Source organism: Microcebus murinus, chromosome 8 (genome assembly GCF_040939455.1).
Source record: "Microcebus murinus isolate Inina chromosome 8, M.murinus_Inina_mat1.0, whole genome shotgun sequence".
NCBI classification, from domain to species: domain Eukaryota; kingdom Metazoa; phylum Chordata; class Mammalia; order Primates; family Cheirogaleidae; genus Microcebus; species Microcebus murinus.
Genome location: NC_134111.1, coordinates 66,291,976 through 66,309,109, shown reverse-complemented (window position 1 = coordinate 66,309,109; position 17,134 = coordinate 66,291,976). Strand labels below are relative to the sequence as shown.

Sequence of the window (17,134 nt, the reverse complement as noted above, 5' to 3'; positions counted from 1 at the left end):
TCAGACTGCCTTGTTCTAAGCCTACATATTCTTCAATATCATACCCAATTATTTTGAAAACTGAAAGGGCTTTCATATTAGTGGTATTATTAGTGCTTACAGCAACTGTGTAAAGTCAGCAGAACTATCATATGAGTCTGGCTCTGGAGCCAGACCTTCCTGGATTTGAATCCTAGCTCCATCTCCTACTCGCTGTGTGACCTTAGACAAGTTACGTAGCCTTTCTGAGCCTAGTTTCCTTACATGTAAAATGAAGATAATCTAAAAACCTACAGTGCATAGGACTCCAGTAAGAATTAAAGGAACTAATGCATGTAAAGTGCTTAGAACAGCACCTGGTACCAATAAGAATATAATAAATATTCGTTCTTAGCATTTATCAATTTACCAGTGAGAAACCAGTCTCCGAGGAATTATGGGACTTGTCCAAGGTCTCAAAGACAATAAATGGCAGAGCCAGGGCTGGAGTTCAGGTCTGTGCTTCTTAGTGCCAGCACACTGCTTCCAAAAGATGATGCTTCTACAGGCCTGAAGTCAGGCCTTAACTTCCTCCAAATCAAATTTCAGGTATGGTTTCAACCAAAATATTTAAGTTAATATATTATAAAGATTATACAAATATTTCAAGTCCTATATAGTGCCTACATGATGAAAAAACTCTCTGAGGTTGATAAACGACAGATAAATGTGGGTTGACTTTGAAAGTTCTAAGAAGAAATTTTCCAATCACCATAGGTTGTAAAAAAGCTCGCAGGGGTTGAAACTGGCAAGTTACTACCCAAAATGACTGTTATTATAAAACTGTCCAAAAGATAGACTTTGCCCAGAAATTAGACACAGCATTTCTCTTCAGCATCATGATCTGCCATTTTTCACCAGCTTTATCGAGTCTTCTAGCGCTTAGCTCCAGTCCAAACACCAAACCACTCTCTGGAAAGCACGTACAGCTTGCGCTCCAGGTCTGTCTTAAACCGTCCACCTTTTCAGCGAGCAGAGTAAGCAAGCAGAGTAAGCAAAGTAGGGCTAACAGTGAACCACTCATGCAAGTCAGGTCTAGGCACTTCCTGTTAACAGGGCCTGGATCCCTCCTTATTTCCCGACATGGTCCAGGTGGGATTTGGAGGTAGCATTAAAGATCGCCCTTGTTCCAATCAAACCTTGTGGAGTCTGGGTTCTCTGGATAAAGGTCCAGCCATCTAAACAAAAGAGCACTTCCTCCTACTTCCAATTCTGGAATGAGAAAATTAGTTTTTAATCAAACTAAGATGACCTACCACCCTATTAACCACTGCTCATGCTGAAAATGGCCTGCAGTCCTAAAGGAAGAAAACTACATTTTCATGTTATGTATTTGAATTTTTTTTCAAAAGCATTTGTTAATTTTATAATACAAAAAAACTTTTTAAAGGAAATAAAAAAAAAATCTGGAGAACAGCTAGGTAGCAGGAAGAACATTCAGTTGGACATTTGAACTCCAGCCCTGCTCTCTGCCAACAACTCCATTAGCTTGTAAAAGGTCTGTGCCCGAACCTCAGGTGAGCCTACAGCCCTGCAAATACCTGGACCACAACCTGATAAGACCCTCAGCAGAAGACTCAGCTAAGCCAGGCTTCAACTTGGAGATAATAAATGTATGTTACTATGGCCACTAAGTTTGTAGCAATTTGTTTTGCAGCAAGAGAAAACTAATATACCACTTATGCCAAATTCCCAGGAATATTTATTAAACTCATAAAGTGGGATTTTCATATGTATAAATGAAAAGTGTTTTTGAAACGTCAAATAAATACGTTTAGCCAGTATTATTTTCATTAATTCTGCAATAAACTAAATATATAGTATTTATATCGAGTATATTTCATGAAACTATCTCATCCCATCCCTTCTGCAAATCCCAATTCTAGTACTAACTTCTAAAAAAATAAGACAATTTTTCCTAGAATTCTAAGAAGTCACTCTTACAACTAAAATTGGTTTAACATAAGCTCCTAAAATTGGACTTTCCTATATCTCAATGTTCCCCAACCTGATAATTCAGATAGAAACAAACTAAATTTACTGGTGGGCACCAAAAATACTTTTTGCCAGAGAACAGACACCTTGGTTCTTTAGTTTCCAAATTTGCCCTGGGCCTTGTTCTCACCTAAATTGCAGCTTTCCTGTTCCTGAACAGAACCGCAGTCCTGACCAGTCCCCCTAAAAACAGAACACATCTGGCTGGTCCCCAGCTCTGCCATCTCCCATGTCACAATAAAAGTCTACATGAAGTCCTGCCACCATTGCATCTGGCCTGGGGGCCGGGGTGAGGAGGCCAGAAGAAGGTCTGAGAAAGGACAGAAAGCACACAGAAAAGCCGTGCTCGGAATGTCACGACCAGCACTTCCCAGCTAGTGACCCCACACACAGCCTGCCAGAGCAAACGGCACGTCCTGCAGCTGGGCCCAGCTTAAACCGCACTCTGCAAGAGGGAACAACAAAAGCAAGCAGAGTCACTGTCTTATGTGTCACCCCATCCACCCCACATTTCTCTCTATCTCCTCTCACTTGCTCCTCCTCCATCTCCACAGCCCTAACTGCAAAGACCCAGTCAACATCTGCAACTGTCCCAGATTTAGAGACCCAACCCGGCCACAAAACAGCTATGAACCAACTCGGTGCTATTTAAGCAAGAGTGTGAACATGCCTAACATCAAAGAATAGATATTCCTGGAGCATGCATCTTACTCCAAGAAGAGTTGCAAGTAGTACATTAGCCCAAAGCAAACCCATATATATTAGCACTGCCAAGCCCAACCCCTGGGCAACAGACCAGTACTTGCCCATGGCCTGTTAGGAACCTGGTCGCACAGCAGGAGGTGAGTGCTGGGCAAGCGAAGCTTCATCTGTATTTACAGCCGCTCCCCATCACTCACCATCTCCCTCCTCCGACCCAACCCAGATCTGTGGAAAAACTGTCTTCCATGAAACCGGTCCCTGGTACCAAAAAGGATGGGGACTACTGCATTAGAGATCAGAATAAAACTTGGAATTACTTTTGGAAGCAAAGATTTCAGCAAAATTTCCTGAAAGCAAACAGACTTCAAGTATTCTCCGGAGTCCCTGGAGAAGCTATTTACTCTTCTCTGCCATTAGAAGCTCACCAGGAGAAGAGTCTGAGAAGCACGCCTCTGGTGCACTAGAAACCTAGAGCTCAAGAGACAAGCGCTTCCCAGGGGCACATCCTTTAGTCTGGCATCAACAACAACGACGCCACTTCATTACACACTTTCCCACCACACCGACGTGGGCTGTACAGCGGGGAGCTCCTCGGCATGCACGGCCCTTTCCCTCCTCCCAGCACGTGGAGAGGTGTAAGTGGTTGGGTATCCCCTTTTTCACACACAGCCCATCTACTTTGGACAAAGCTGACCCAACCCTAATCCTAAAGACCATTTTCTTAGGCTACTCAGCTCACTCCCACCGCCTGGTCGTAGTCAATGGTTTGAGGAGTGTGTGTGACTCACGAGGTCTAACCAGGGTAGATCTCAGCCTCTGACTTACAGTGCTAGAATAGAGCATTGTCCCTTCTAGACAGCACGGCATACGAATGCAACGCCTGGAATGCTGCAGCTGCTTTGCCACTACGAAGCCTCAGAATGAAGTAACAGCCAAGGAAGGTAAAGCAGACAGTAGGAAACAAAGTTCCTGGTGATATCAGTGAGCCGCAATATCAAACCAATTCTGAAAGCAGAACTACTTGCGGACTTGTCAGGTATACAAGTGAATAAACCTCCTTGTCTTGCTTAAACCAGGCTGGTGTAGGTGTTACTTGCAACAAATACATCCTGACACTTCTGACTAGCTCCAAGCAGCCTCATCCTACACAGAGCTTCAGGTTTAGTGTGACAGAATGACAAGGGAGTCTACCTCCAGAGCCAGCTGGCTGCAGATCCAGAGGTTCCCTGGGGGTTGTGAATGCTCTAGAGCACTGGTAACTCATACCCAGAGGCAATGCAAACTCTCATGAGAGCTCTGCAAAGGTAGGAACTGTTTTTTATATCTAAATATGTGGGGAGGAAGAGTAGACGGATAGCAGGATGGAAGAACAGAGCTCCCTGACGGAAAGCTGGTCTACACAGGAGGTTGCTGAGGCCATGGGTGTAGCCAGAGTTCAAAAATCTGGACCCAGGGACCTTCGGTTCACTAGCCCCCTTATCAACCAGGGCTCTGAACCTACAAATGACTGCTCAATACACCCACACGATGGATCACCCTAAATGGTCACCCACTTTTCTAGTACAACAGAGCAACTATAAAAGAGACTTTTTTTTTTTTAACTACATCTTCATTTGCTGGGAAAGAATTAAAAAACAAAGCAAAGGACAAAACAGTAAAACGCTGCATGTCATATTAACTTAGCCTTGGGCATCAAGCTAAACAATTTTGTGGCAACCCATGAACAAAAGCAAAGCAGGAGTATTATCAGAATGAGAGCCAGAAATAGATTTCCCAAGGGTAAGATACATGACCCATGGGGCTGGGGAGTATGGTAATCAAATTTATTGTGCAGCATTTTTTAATTACAAAAGCAATATAGGCTTCACTTAAGTCCCAAAATACAGAGGTCTAAAAGAGTAACCCTTTCTGTTCCCACCCTACCGTGTACACAAAGTAACACATCTTTCTGTGTGTGCCTACAAATATACACAAACATATGTACACATTCATACCCCTCCCCATTTTTTTCTTTGGGGGAAAATAAAAAAATGCATACCTTCCTTTTATAACTCTGTAACCTAGGCTGGAGTGCTGTAGCAAGGTAATAAATAGCTCACTGCAGCCTTGAACTCCTGAGTTCAAGCCATCCCCTTTTCTCAGCTTCATGAACAGTCAGAACTACAGGTGCAAGCCAAAACATCCAGCTAATTTTTTTCATTTTTTTAGAGACTGAGTCTCGCTATGTTGTCTAGGCTGGCCTCAAACTCCTGGCCTCAAGTAATGCTCCCAACTTAGCCTACTGAGTTGCTGGGATTACAGTCATGAGCCACTGTGCCTGGCCCTTCCCCACCCCCATTTATTTCAAAAAATAGTATCATACTATACATTTACTCTATAATCTGCTTTTTTTCACTTAAATAGAGAATGCACAGCTCATCAACATGACATGTTTAAAGTTATAAAAGGAAGGCACACATCTCATGGAAATAGTAGCCCTAACGTATCATGGAAAACATTAATTGGAAAACAATAATATGTGAATAACTGGAAGCTGAAATCCATTTTCTGCTTTTGTTTTATAACCAGAAAGGGCATTCCAAAAATAATTTAGAAAATAAAATTATGTAGGGCTGAAACCCAGACATTTTGTCTGCTAAAGACTTATGAATGTTAACACTTGGCATTTTCTTAAAAAGGGGATTGTTTTATTTTTAGTGGAAACAACAAATCAGGTATCTGAATACACGTAATGTTCTACTCTCCATCCTATTTTCAATTCATCTGAAAGTGAACTGTGCTTTTTAGAACCAAAAAGAAAAATGATCAGCAACATTAGTTACAATATAATTGATTTCTCCTATCTCCATCTCAAAGACCAATGTTTAAAGTCTGTCTTTTATTTGATATCAGACCATGCTTTCAATTAAAGCTGGAGAATCGTCAGGCTTTCCCACCTGAAAGCAGAACTGCTACACTTGGAGGGAATGTGACACCAGGCCTCACTGCCAAACCACACAATGCCACCTCCCTGCCCTGCAGCAGCATTTTCTACCTTTTCCATTGGGATCAGCACTTTCTTTCTTTTCTTTCTCTCTCCTTCCTTTCTTTCTTTTCTTTCTCCTCCCTCTCGCCCTTCCTTCCCTTCTTCCTTCCTTCCTCCCCTCCTTCCTTCCTTCCTCTCACTCTGTTGCCCAGGCTGGATTGCAGTGGTGTCATCATAGCTCACTGTAGCCTCAAACTTCTGGGCTCAAGTAATCCTCCTGCGTCAGCCTCCTGAGTAGCTGGGACTGCAGGCGTGTGCCACCACGCCAGGCTTATTTTTTTCTTTTATGTTTTTTAGAGACAGGATCTTGGTATGTTACTCAGACTGGTCTTGATATGTTGCTCAGGCTGGTCTTGAACTCCTGATCTCAAGCAATCCTTTTGCCTCAGTCTCCCAAATTGCTAGGATTATAGGTGTGAGTCACCACACCTGGCCTTGCATCAGCACTTATACCTCAGTTTAGTAACCAGTTATCAAATTAATATTCCCAAAGCAGTATTCATATGTCTCATGTTACCGTCAACCTCCTCCCATCTCCAACAGTATGAATTGAGAAGGATGAAAAGTTCAATTCCTAGATTATGACCACTATTTTGTAAAGAAATTAACTATCCAAAGTTATCCTTGAAACATGATTGGTGCTATGGTCTGAATGTTTGTGTCCACCCAAAATTCTTATGTTGAAACATAGTCACCAGTGTGCTGGTTTTAGGAGGCGGAGCCTTTGAGAAGTGACTAGGTCATGAGGGGTGATACCACATGAGTGGGATTAGAGCCCTTACCAAAGAGGCCCCAGAGAGCGTCCCCTTCTACCCTGTGGGGACAGAGTGGGAAGGCAATCATCTGTGAATCAGAAAGCAGGCCATCACCAGACAACGAATCTGCCAGCCCCTTCGTGTTGGGCTTCCCACACTCCAGAACTGTGAGCAATAAATTTCTGTTGTCTACAACCTACCCAGTTTATGGATTTTATGTTATAGCAGCTCAGACAGACTAAGACAGACTAAGACTACCTACAAAGGAAAGCTGTATGTGACATAAAATAATATAGCTTATCATTTTGCATAGAATTTTTAAAAATACATTAGTTCTATAAAAGTTATAATTGATCTTACTTATATGACTTTATCACCTGTCCTTTTATTTATTTATATTTCTTCCCCACACTGATAGAAAAATACGAAGCATGGCCCCCTAATCCAGTTCTTCTCCATACACAGATGCACACTTTAAAAAGGAGAAAGAGAACTCAAATGTGAGGCAGGATCCTTTAACCCTATACTTCCATCCAGTCCATCCTGTATCCTTCTCAGCTACAAGTATAGGGAACCAATGCCCCATTTCTTTGGTTTAGTTAACAACACAACTTTACCTCCAGAGATGCAAGTTTCTATGTTTTATGCAAACTCATGAAAAGCTACACAGAAATGTATTTTTTACTCACATTTTATACATATTTAAAGAACTTGATAAAGTAACACTGTGAAATCCCTAAAAAAGAATTTTTACAACATGAAATTTCCTATTATTGTAAATAGGTATTTATGCTTTCATTTCTGTATATGGCGGGCGTTATACTTTTGTATAGCAGGACATGACTAGTCCTAAATCTCCAGAGACCAATCACATATTCTTATCTGGTAGTTTTTTTCTGTCCCTACTAACTACAAATGTCAAGAAGGTTCATGTCTTTTTTTTAATAGTCCACTGCCTTGCATTTTAATGAGTAGCTTCTCAATGATTAGACTTTGTTAATATTATGAAGGCATCCAAGAAGATGCCTATGGATTTCAAAATTCCTTATGAACATATGTTCCTCGGAAGGCAGAAACTAATGTTCCACTTGCTTTAGAATGCCCTCAATATCCGATACTGCACGTAGCGGATACTCTATAAGCACCACTTGGAAAGCAGACTCACTTGACTAATCAGTTTTAATCATGTGCCAAATGCTCAAAACTCCTTCTAAGGGTACAAATATTAATACTTCTGGATTTTAAGAAACAGAGAGAAAAACGAAAAATCTGAGAAAGAAAAGCCAGCTCTTTGCCACAAAATACAAAGTCTAACACCCCAGATGACCTTTGTGTATACTCACATATATTTCATTATGGTCAAAACGCTTCTTGAGGTTGTTGATGAAGGTCTCCTCATTGAGAGGTTCTAAAAGAACCATGTCTCCAACGCCAATCATGTTGTCCAGAAGTGAGGTTTTCACCTCCATTTTGGCCATGGTCTCCTGCTGCAGAAGAGAGGGAAACGGGTCAATTTAAATGAGCAAAATTATTTTGATGGATTCTTGGCACTACTGGAGAAATGAAACACTGGAAGTTCCAAACGTCCCTCACCTGCCTCAGGAGATGTCAGAACCTTCCCTCCCTAAGAACTATGTCAGAAGCTGCTGACTTGGCTGCCCCATTTGCCAACCTGCTGCCACAAATAAAGCTCCTTCCCATCTCTCATCCCAGGCAAAGGCCACCTACAGAAAGAGCCACTAGAAAGCCATGATCTTTGTTTTCTTTTTTAAACCATCCCTTCTCCCCAGCTGAAAGTTGCAAAAGTCAGGCAAAAAAACCCAGCCCAGCCCTTTCCCCCAGGCTTGCATACCAATGTCAGACTGTGAACCTGCTTCCTCCAAGATACATCCTCTAGCATCCCATGATGAAATCCAGAAACATCCCAAGAAATACTGTTTTGAAAAGTAACATTGCTAATATTTACTGGTTACTCACCACATTATCAGATACTACCCCAAGAACTTTAATGCATTAATTAATTGAATAACTTCACAGTAACTCATTATAAGGTAGGTATTGTTACCCCCATTTTAAAACAAGAAAATTGAAGCTCAGAGAGATTAAGAAACTTGCTATGGTTACTTAAGAGTGTTTTGCATTTGGTGTGAAAGAATGCAATCACCACTTACAACATTGCATCTATGGGAGTAAATTTCATTCCAGGTACTCAAAATGGACGTATAAAGAAAAGAACATAACCCACTTGTAAATCAGAACTTGCCAATATGACATAACCTGCCAAGAGTGACCTCTGTGTTCTTAATTTTCATTCCAACAGACGTGGCAGTGTAACAGCAAAATCGAATTAACATGCAATGAACAGACCAGAAATACTATAGTTTCCCTTTGGCTAGATGTAAGTGTACCACTTGGAAACAGAGGCACATTATAAAGGCAGCATTCTACTCCCCTACTAATGTGTATGGTGTCACCCAGCAGTGAAATGCTAAGTCCCCAAAGCTTTAAATCTGATCACTGTCACAAGTACTAAAAGTCTTTCAAACGTCTGAACATAGGAAAGTGGCATGTTTGTTAGAATGACAGTTGGCATTGGAATGCATGTATGTTATGTGTGTGTACATACATGTTTATGTTAGTTCTTCTAATATGACCAGATTCAAATGGTAAAATGATAAAACTAAATTCATCTGGGCTAGTCTCTCTAAATGTTTCCAATGCAGAAGTCAGTTTTATATAACTTCAGCATACTAATACTGAATAATTTTTCAATATATACTTACATATATGCATGCCCCTGATATTGAGTGGAAAGTACAGTTGATTTTTTTCTATTAAGGAGTCACCCAAGCATACTATGTCCTTCATAAACAGGCTGGTCTGCTTGTTTATGTCGTAGCAATTTAAATTTTTAAAAGGCCTCCTACCGTGTTTCCCCGAAAATAAGACAGAGTCTTACATTTATTTTTCCCCAAGAAGACACCCTAGGGCTTATTTTCAGGGGATGTGTTATTTTCCCCTCAAAGCCTCAGCTTGCAGCACGCACAGGATGGCCGGGACCTGACAGGGGGAGCCGACCTTGGGGCTGCCCGCACCTTTCCAGTCACCTCTGGGATAGTAGCTGTCACCATGGGGCAGATGAGAAGAAGGGCTGCTCTTCTTCTTTACCGCTCGGCGACAAATGCATGGGATGTGCAGATACGCTGCGTAGTCACACCCATCACTAGGTCTTATTTTCGGGGTAGGGCTTATATTGCACAAATGCTTAGAAATCCTGCTAGGGCTTATTTTGTGGGTAGGTCTTATTTGCAGGGAAACACAGTATTCTAGTCTAGAACAGCCAGGAGATCTCTTAGAGGCAACAGAAACTACATTTCGTTGGTCTGTTTTAAAGAGAAATGGGAAGGGCTGGCTAGTAATTAAGTGATTCATTATTATTAATTACTAGCAATTCATATAAATCCACAAACATATCCTTTTTTTTTTTTGACCCAACTAAAAAAAAAAAATGAGAAGCCTCTGAAAAGCCAAAAAGGAGAGACTAAGATGAAGTCAAGAGAATCTCCCATAAACAAGAAAAACCAAATAAGGAACTATTTAATACTCAAAAGAAGAACAGAATAATCTTTTTGTTAATTTATGTATTTTTAATTTTATGCCAACTACATCTGGAATAAATAGTCCCAGATATCACTACACCCCAACAATGGTGGCCCAAAGAATGGGTTCCTGCATTTCAAAATTCGTGGGGATGGGAGAAGCTGCCCCGCTCCGGAGATGCAGCAGGAGCCCGGGAGACAGCGGAGCCGCACCCAAGTCCACAGACAGATGTGCACAGGAATAGGACTGTGAGTGCCCAACCTTTGTCACAATAAATTAACATTTAAATCAAATTTAAGGTTCTCAGACTCATGTAATGCCAAAAGCACTCTAGCTCCGATGCATTACATATAATTTGGCAGATGAGGGAAGAAGGCTTAGGGATTAAGGGGGAAGTCAACCTGAGAAGGGTTTCAAAAATAACTACCTCAAACCAGCAATTTAAATTAAGCAAAGAGGTTGAATAGGAACTCTCTGCCCTGGGGTGGATGCCTGTATAGAGTCTATTTATAGAAACAGCTGCAGAAAGACACCAAGGCCTGCCTCACTGCAGGTAACAATAATTAAGCAGCCAATCTTTCTCTGTAATTAAACCTGCTTTACCATCTTTTCCAATATAAATTCCAAGAAAGTTTGTGTGAGTTCTAATTTTTACACCTCTATCCCAACTTTACCATCCAAAGGAGAGTAGCGGGCAAAACAAATGCTGGGTGAGAGGCAGCTGGTAAAAAGTGAAAATCCCTGACAACCCAACTTTTGCAAACCAAACCGAAAAGGTGACACCAAGATCCATTTAGTCATTCAAGCACAGTTTTATTTATCTTTTTAGCATCTAGGTATTATACTTTGGAGGAGGATATGGTGACAGCCTCCTTCATTCTTAACGCAAAAACAAGGCAGTAAGAAAATGGTGTGGTGGCACTTCCACATCTTCCTAAAACTGGATTGGTTTCCCATACAGTGACCACCATCTCCAACCTTGGTTTGGTTCACTTTGACATCTCAGTGAAATGAGTTTGGTACATTTGCTCCACCAAAAGAATCAATTTGTATTTTTCTCTGAAGGAACTTGTTAACTCAACGTTTCCCATAAACCAACCATCAGTAGAATTCACAGGGGGTTACAGGGAGAATGAAATGAGAATGTATGCAGAGCACTGGGGACACTTTTTGTTTGATACCTACTATGGGTGCATCTATCTTCTCCCTTCCCAAGAGCCCCCATGGGAATCCACGTGGTTCTGGGGAAGGCGATGCTACCCCATGCTGCAGGAATTAGCATGTGATCTAAGCTGAGTCGATCAACACATTCCCATCTCCCAGCCGCTGTAACCGATTCAAGGCTGGGCAGGTGACTGAGCTGGAGACTTTGGCTTGGAATATGAGCACGAAGGTTCTCTCTCCCTCTGGATGGCGTGACTTGCAGACGTGACACTTGGAACTGCTGTAGCCAACTCTGCTTTCGTGAGGGGGACTGGTCCGAAGAGGAAGAGTATACATGGCGGAGGGGAGGGCAAGAAAATTACCTAGAATTATTAGGGCTGGAGCCCTGCTGACATTCCAGGCCTCTGGATCAAATTGCACTTGAAGCCCACAGCCCATCTCTCAAGTTTTCAGTCATGTAAGCCAATTAGTTCTCTTTATTGTTTGATTGTTTGCGCTGTTTGAGGTGGATTCTCTATTATTTGCAACAGAAAGCATCTTACCTAATAAAAAAGACAAGTACCAGAAAGTGGAGTGTTTTAAATACACTAAAAAGCAAAAACTGGTTGATCTAAGGCACAGGGTGGAGGGCAGGACTGGCAAGATGATCACCTTTTCTATATAATAGTAAAACAGTTGACTAAACCACAGCCTGGTGTGCCCTGAGACTTGGACTTTGTGCCTGCAACATTAGTGAGTTTGAGAACAATTCATTTTGATGTTGAATAGTGGAATGACCATGCACTTCACATAGATGTCCTATTTTGGTCTAGCCTACATGCACTTGATCTCCCTTCCAGAGAGTCCCCAGTTATATGTAATCTTGTGAGAAGTAGTGCCCAATTTCCATTACAGAACCCAAAGGAGACAGATCTGTTCTCTCTCCACCCCAAGACAGGCAGGAAATGGAAACGTGGCTTCTGTGCAGCCAATCACATCTTCCTGGGAGGTGATAGCTGCGGCAGCAGAGCTAGGACCAGGTAGTCCTGCAGCACGGCTTCCGCTATGCATCCTGCTGCCCAGCCCTCCCTCCCTTCCTTGCTTCCTTGTCTACCTCCCCAGCCTGCATCTATCCTTCCAGGTCTTCCTACCCCTGCAATTCTGTGAGTCTCTATATCCTTCCTGCCTTGCCAGCAACAAAGATTCCTAACTGACATGAAACTAAGTACTGTGCCTAACATATAGTATCACACCACTGTTATATGTTCACTGTTATGTAAAACCTAACCTGTTTCTCCTAATCTTGGCAGAGGCAATCTACAAAACACAATGGCTGCAGGAGCCTTCAGAGTGTGGAAGCAGAGTCCTTCTATCTAAGGGTGCAAGTTAGGCGAGCCACCAGCCTACCAACTGGTGCCAAGCAACTCCATGGCTGTGCCAGCCCTTTCCAGTTGTTTGTCCAGCCAAGAAAAAACAAAATATATGATTACAACTGTTTCTTCCCCTACCAACTCTCATCTCAGGAATTTCCAAATTTACTATCTATATTTCAACATACACCAATTCATTTACCGGCATCTTTTGTAGGGTTAAACTACTGTTTAAAATATTGAAAGTGTTATTCCAAAATTTCCTCAAAATCCAAGATAATGTGACATAAACATCCTATATCATCTTTAAATGGCCATCTAACATTTAAATATAATGAGTCTACCCAGTCACTAACCTTAAATTGCAAGCCACCTCCCATGTCAATGTCATCTGTGGTTGGGAACATCAAAGACCAACATTCCCCAAGCTGTTAGCCACACCCCCCTCCCACAGAGATAGCTACACAAAACAGCACAGCCATGTGAAGTGCATGGTCATTCCACTATTCAATATCAAAATAACACCGAGAAGTTATTCCAAATTAATAATAAACTTAATAATAGTTTAATAATAACTGAGACAAGATGGATGATAAACTGAAATAAAGCTCACTTTATCTGGGGGTCCTCCATTGAACTCAAAGTTCTTAAGAGTACCACAGATGAGAACATATATTTTTAAGTTGAACCACTTTTATTGTAGAATTTGAAAGAATATTCACAAATCAGATCTGAGGTTCCAATGATTAATAAGAATTAATATCAAATCATTAACATAATTTTAAATTTGAAGGAACTTTTAAAGCAAAGCCAAAAGTCATGTGCAGGAAAACTTTGTGAAAGCAGTTACCTACTGCTTCAGTAATTGTAAATGACAACTTTTAAAACACATCTATTATTAGCAATATACATCGGGGGCAGGCCTACAGACAGTCTTCTTAGCATAGTAACAATTGTTTTAATCTGACTCCAGTTCCACTCATTAACCTCCCTGTATGGTGGTCATGTATGCATGACAGCACATTTTCTGGAAAATCAGTCCTTTGGTGTCAAGAATCACACCTTATTCATCTTTATTTCCCTGAAAGACTAGCACCCAGCCTCTTGCACATGGTACCCATTCAGTGATATACAAAGGGAAAACAAGTATGCAAATTTACAACTGACAACTGAGTCACACAACAATGCACATTCTCACAGCTGCCAAGGGTTGGTTCCATCACAGCCGACCAGAAGGCAAAATAATGACTGTGGTTTCAAGCCACTTTGATCCATTCTTCCAAAAACATATTATCAACAAAGGACAGGAAACAGAATTGAGCCACTTGGCTCCCAACGAGATCACTAATGCTTTTAAGAATAACATGAGAAACACATTTAAGTAAGAAAACGGGGCCAATGTGGCAAGATTTCATGAACAAAATAACTCTCAACAAATCCTGAAGGCAAAACAAAGGCAAAAAAAGGGGCCAAGCCTATATAGGACGTGGTTCAGTACCTAATATAATGAGCTAAGTGATTGAGAAAAACTGGAATTTCCTTCCTAGGTCTTTTACAACAGCACCAAATCTCATGTCTCTGAGAGCGGTTAGATTAAATTTCCATTCACTTCAGTTCAACCAGCACTTACAGTACTGAGTCCTGTTGTGTTGCTGGCACTGTGTGAAGTGCTAAGGACACACAGAACATCATGGTACCTCCCCTCCCCACGCCACCCCCCAGGAGCTCAAAGTCCAGTAGGTGAGGCAAGAAAATGGGCCACTTTTGAAATTTCAAAAGACCTGTTTAAGGATTAAAAGTAATACATGTTCACTATAGAAAAAAATTAGAAAACGCAGATGAGCAAAAAGACTTAACCAAATTCAACACTCTTATGCTTTGGTCTAAATCCTTTTGAATTTATGAGCATCCTTTCGAAACATGACTTTTATATCCAGTGAATTAGCCATCACTTCTGTTTTTATAAATTTTGATATATCGTCTCAAGGTAGGAATGTGAAATAGACCCATTGGAGCTGTGAAACTGTAGAGCTACACCAGTAGTGCCCCCATCATTTTTAAGTTCAGCCAACCTGCATGGCCATCTGCCCCTTTGTTCTTACCTTCTCCCTTCCCCCAAATTAGCAACCCGTATGTATCAATAGCCTGCCCACCAACCATCTCTACCACTTGGCTGTGTCTAACATTTCCATACATGTCCAAAACTTATATTCTCTACTACCTGACACCAAAATACTAAAACAAACAAACAAACAAGCAAAAAAAACCCTCTTATTCTCCCTAAATCCTAAAAATCACGATTGACCCAGGTTCTCATCTTTGGTTTCTTCTTATCTCTTACTTCTTCTCTTCATATCCAACCTGGCTCACTGATTGTATCTCCGTGATCACTCTCACTTCCATCCCTTCCCTCAATAGCTTTCTAAATGGTCTCTCTGCCTTGTTTGCCCACACTATCCAAGTCACCTTTTAAAATCACAGTCTGATCAGGCATACCCTGCTTCAAATTCTTTAATAACTCTCAAGTGCTTTAAACCAATACTCCAATTTCTTAGCAGATCCTCAAAAAAAATTAAACGCAGAGTTGCCATATGACCCAGCAATTACACTCTGGGTATAGACCCAAAAGAAATGAAAAGCAGGAATCCAAACAGATATTTGTATACCCATGTCCATTAGCAGCATTATTCACAATAGCCAAATGGTAAAAATAACCCAAGTGTCCATCGAGGGATAAATAAACTAAATGTGGTACATATGCAAAATGGAACATTATCTAGCCTTGTAAAGGAAGGAAATTCTGACACAGGCTACAGATCCACCCTTGAAGACAGTATGCTAAGTGAAATAAGCCAGTCACAAAAGGACAAATACTGTATGATTCCACTTATATGAGGTACCTAGAATAGTCAAATTCATTGAGATAGAAGAATGGTGGCTGCCAGGGGCTGGGGAGTTGCTGTTTAATGGGTATGGAGTTTTAGTTTGGGATGACAAAAAAGCTCTAGAGATGGACGGTGGTGATGGTTGCGCAAGAATGTGTATGTACTTAATGCCACCGAACTAACTGTATGCTTAAAAAAGGTTAAAAATTTTATGTTATAAATATTTTGCCCCAATAAAAAAAAAATTACTTAGTAGAGAACACATGGCTCCACACCCTGACTGTTGCTTTCTCATCTCTCCCCTGAGAAGTTCCCCTACCCTGAGGCAAACCTCTCACAACATGCACAAGTGCCGAGGCCTCCAAAGACACCCTCAACCAGGCCACAGCTAACCGAGCTGCAGGTACACACTGGCCAAAACAATGGCAGCTCCCAAGGAAGGGGCTGGCATCAGGACACAGAGACTACCGGCAGCTGGCTGCACACACCAGAAGTTCCTGGAGATCCCGAGAACGGGGTGTCATTCGGGGGAGCCTTGCCAGGCTCCTGCAGAGGAAGCCTGTCTGAAGAGAGGAATGAAGCACAAAGACAGGCATGTGGGGCAGACACAAAAGCTGCTTCAGACACTAATGGTAGCTCTAGTTGTAGGCCCTTGCTAGGTTCAGCTGAGCTTCTAGTCTTAAATAAATCCCCCCAAATTAAACCAGTGAGAAGAGGCCATTCATCATAGGCAGTGTGCTCTGAGCAAGCCAACTGCAAAGACTGAATGCTTATGTCCCCCAAATTCTTATGTTGAAGCCCTAACCCCTAATATGATGATATTTGGAGGTGAGGTCTTCGGGAAATAATTAGGTTTAGATGAGATCAGGAGGGTGGAGCCCCCATGATGGCATTAGTGTCCTTATAAGAGGAGGAGGAACCAGAGTTTGTTCTTTCTCTGGAATTTGTGGACACATCTAGAAGGCAGCCAGCCATCTGCAAGCCAGGAAAAGGGCCCTCACCAGAAACTGAACCTGCCAGCCACCTGATCTTGGACTTCCCAGCCTCCAGAACTGTGAGACATGAATGTTTGTTGCTTAAGCCACCAGTCTATGGTATTTTGCTACAGCTGCCTGGTCAGACTATTATGCCAACAAACCTCCCTCACAACTGTTAGTCTGCTTGTCTGCTCCTCCCCTGGAGAAGGGAGGCTTCAGTTCTCAAAATGCAAAGGCCCCACTGCCTGGCAGAGTGGCTGACACCCAGAGTCCTGTTGTGTAGAGTAAAGGAATGAATGCGCATTAGAGAGGCACAGCCCATTCTTCTGTCCAGCCTGTTTCCATCATCTCTACCCTTCCTGTCCAGGTCATAACTGGCAAAGGATAATCAGAGAGTCTCAGATGACACACCAAGAACATCTTCATGAAAGACTCAAGTTACAAACCAAAGGATAAAACACTTTCTCAGTATTCATCAACCTAAAGTGCAAATGGAATAAAAATTGGATTCTTTAGAATAGAATTCTTTAGAATTTACTTAAGTAGCGTGACTCTCGAAAGAGAGGGGGGGCTAGTAGGCAACACAGAACCACATGGGGTACTTTGCAGGGTTCCCCAAAGTACAAGAGAAAGCGGGCCCTGACAGGCATTTGTGAAAAGGTTC

General features: G+C 41.8%; 1 protein-coding gene across 4 annotated transcripts in view; it reads right to left on the bottom strand.

Annotated features, from left to right (window-relative positions):
* Positions 1-17,134, bottom strand: part of MYO1B (myosin IB) — a 175,307-nt gene that overhangs the window by 136,547 nt on the left and 21,626 nt on the right. For all 4 annotated transcript variants that reach the window (XM_012776932.3, XM_012776935.3, XM_012776937.3 and 1 more), the window contains exon 2: positions 7,839-7,982. In XM_012776932.3, the coding sequence (XP_012632386.1) occupies positions 7,839-7,973 (135 nt within the window). In that variant the 5' untranslated portion in view covers positions 7,974-7,982. The remainder of the gene's footprint in view (positions 1-7,838; positions 7,983-17,134) is intronic.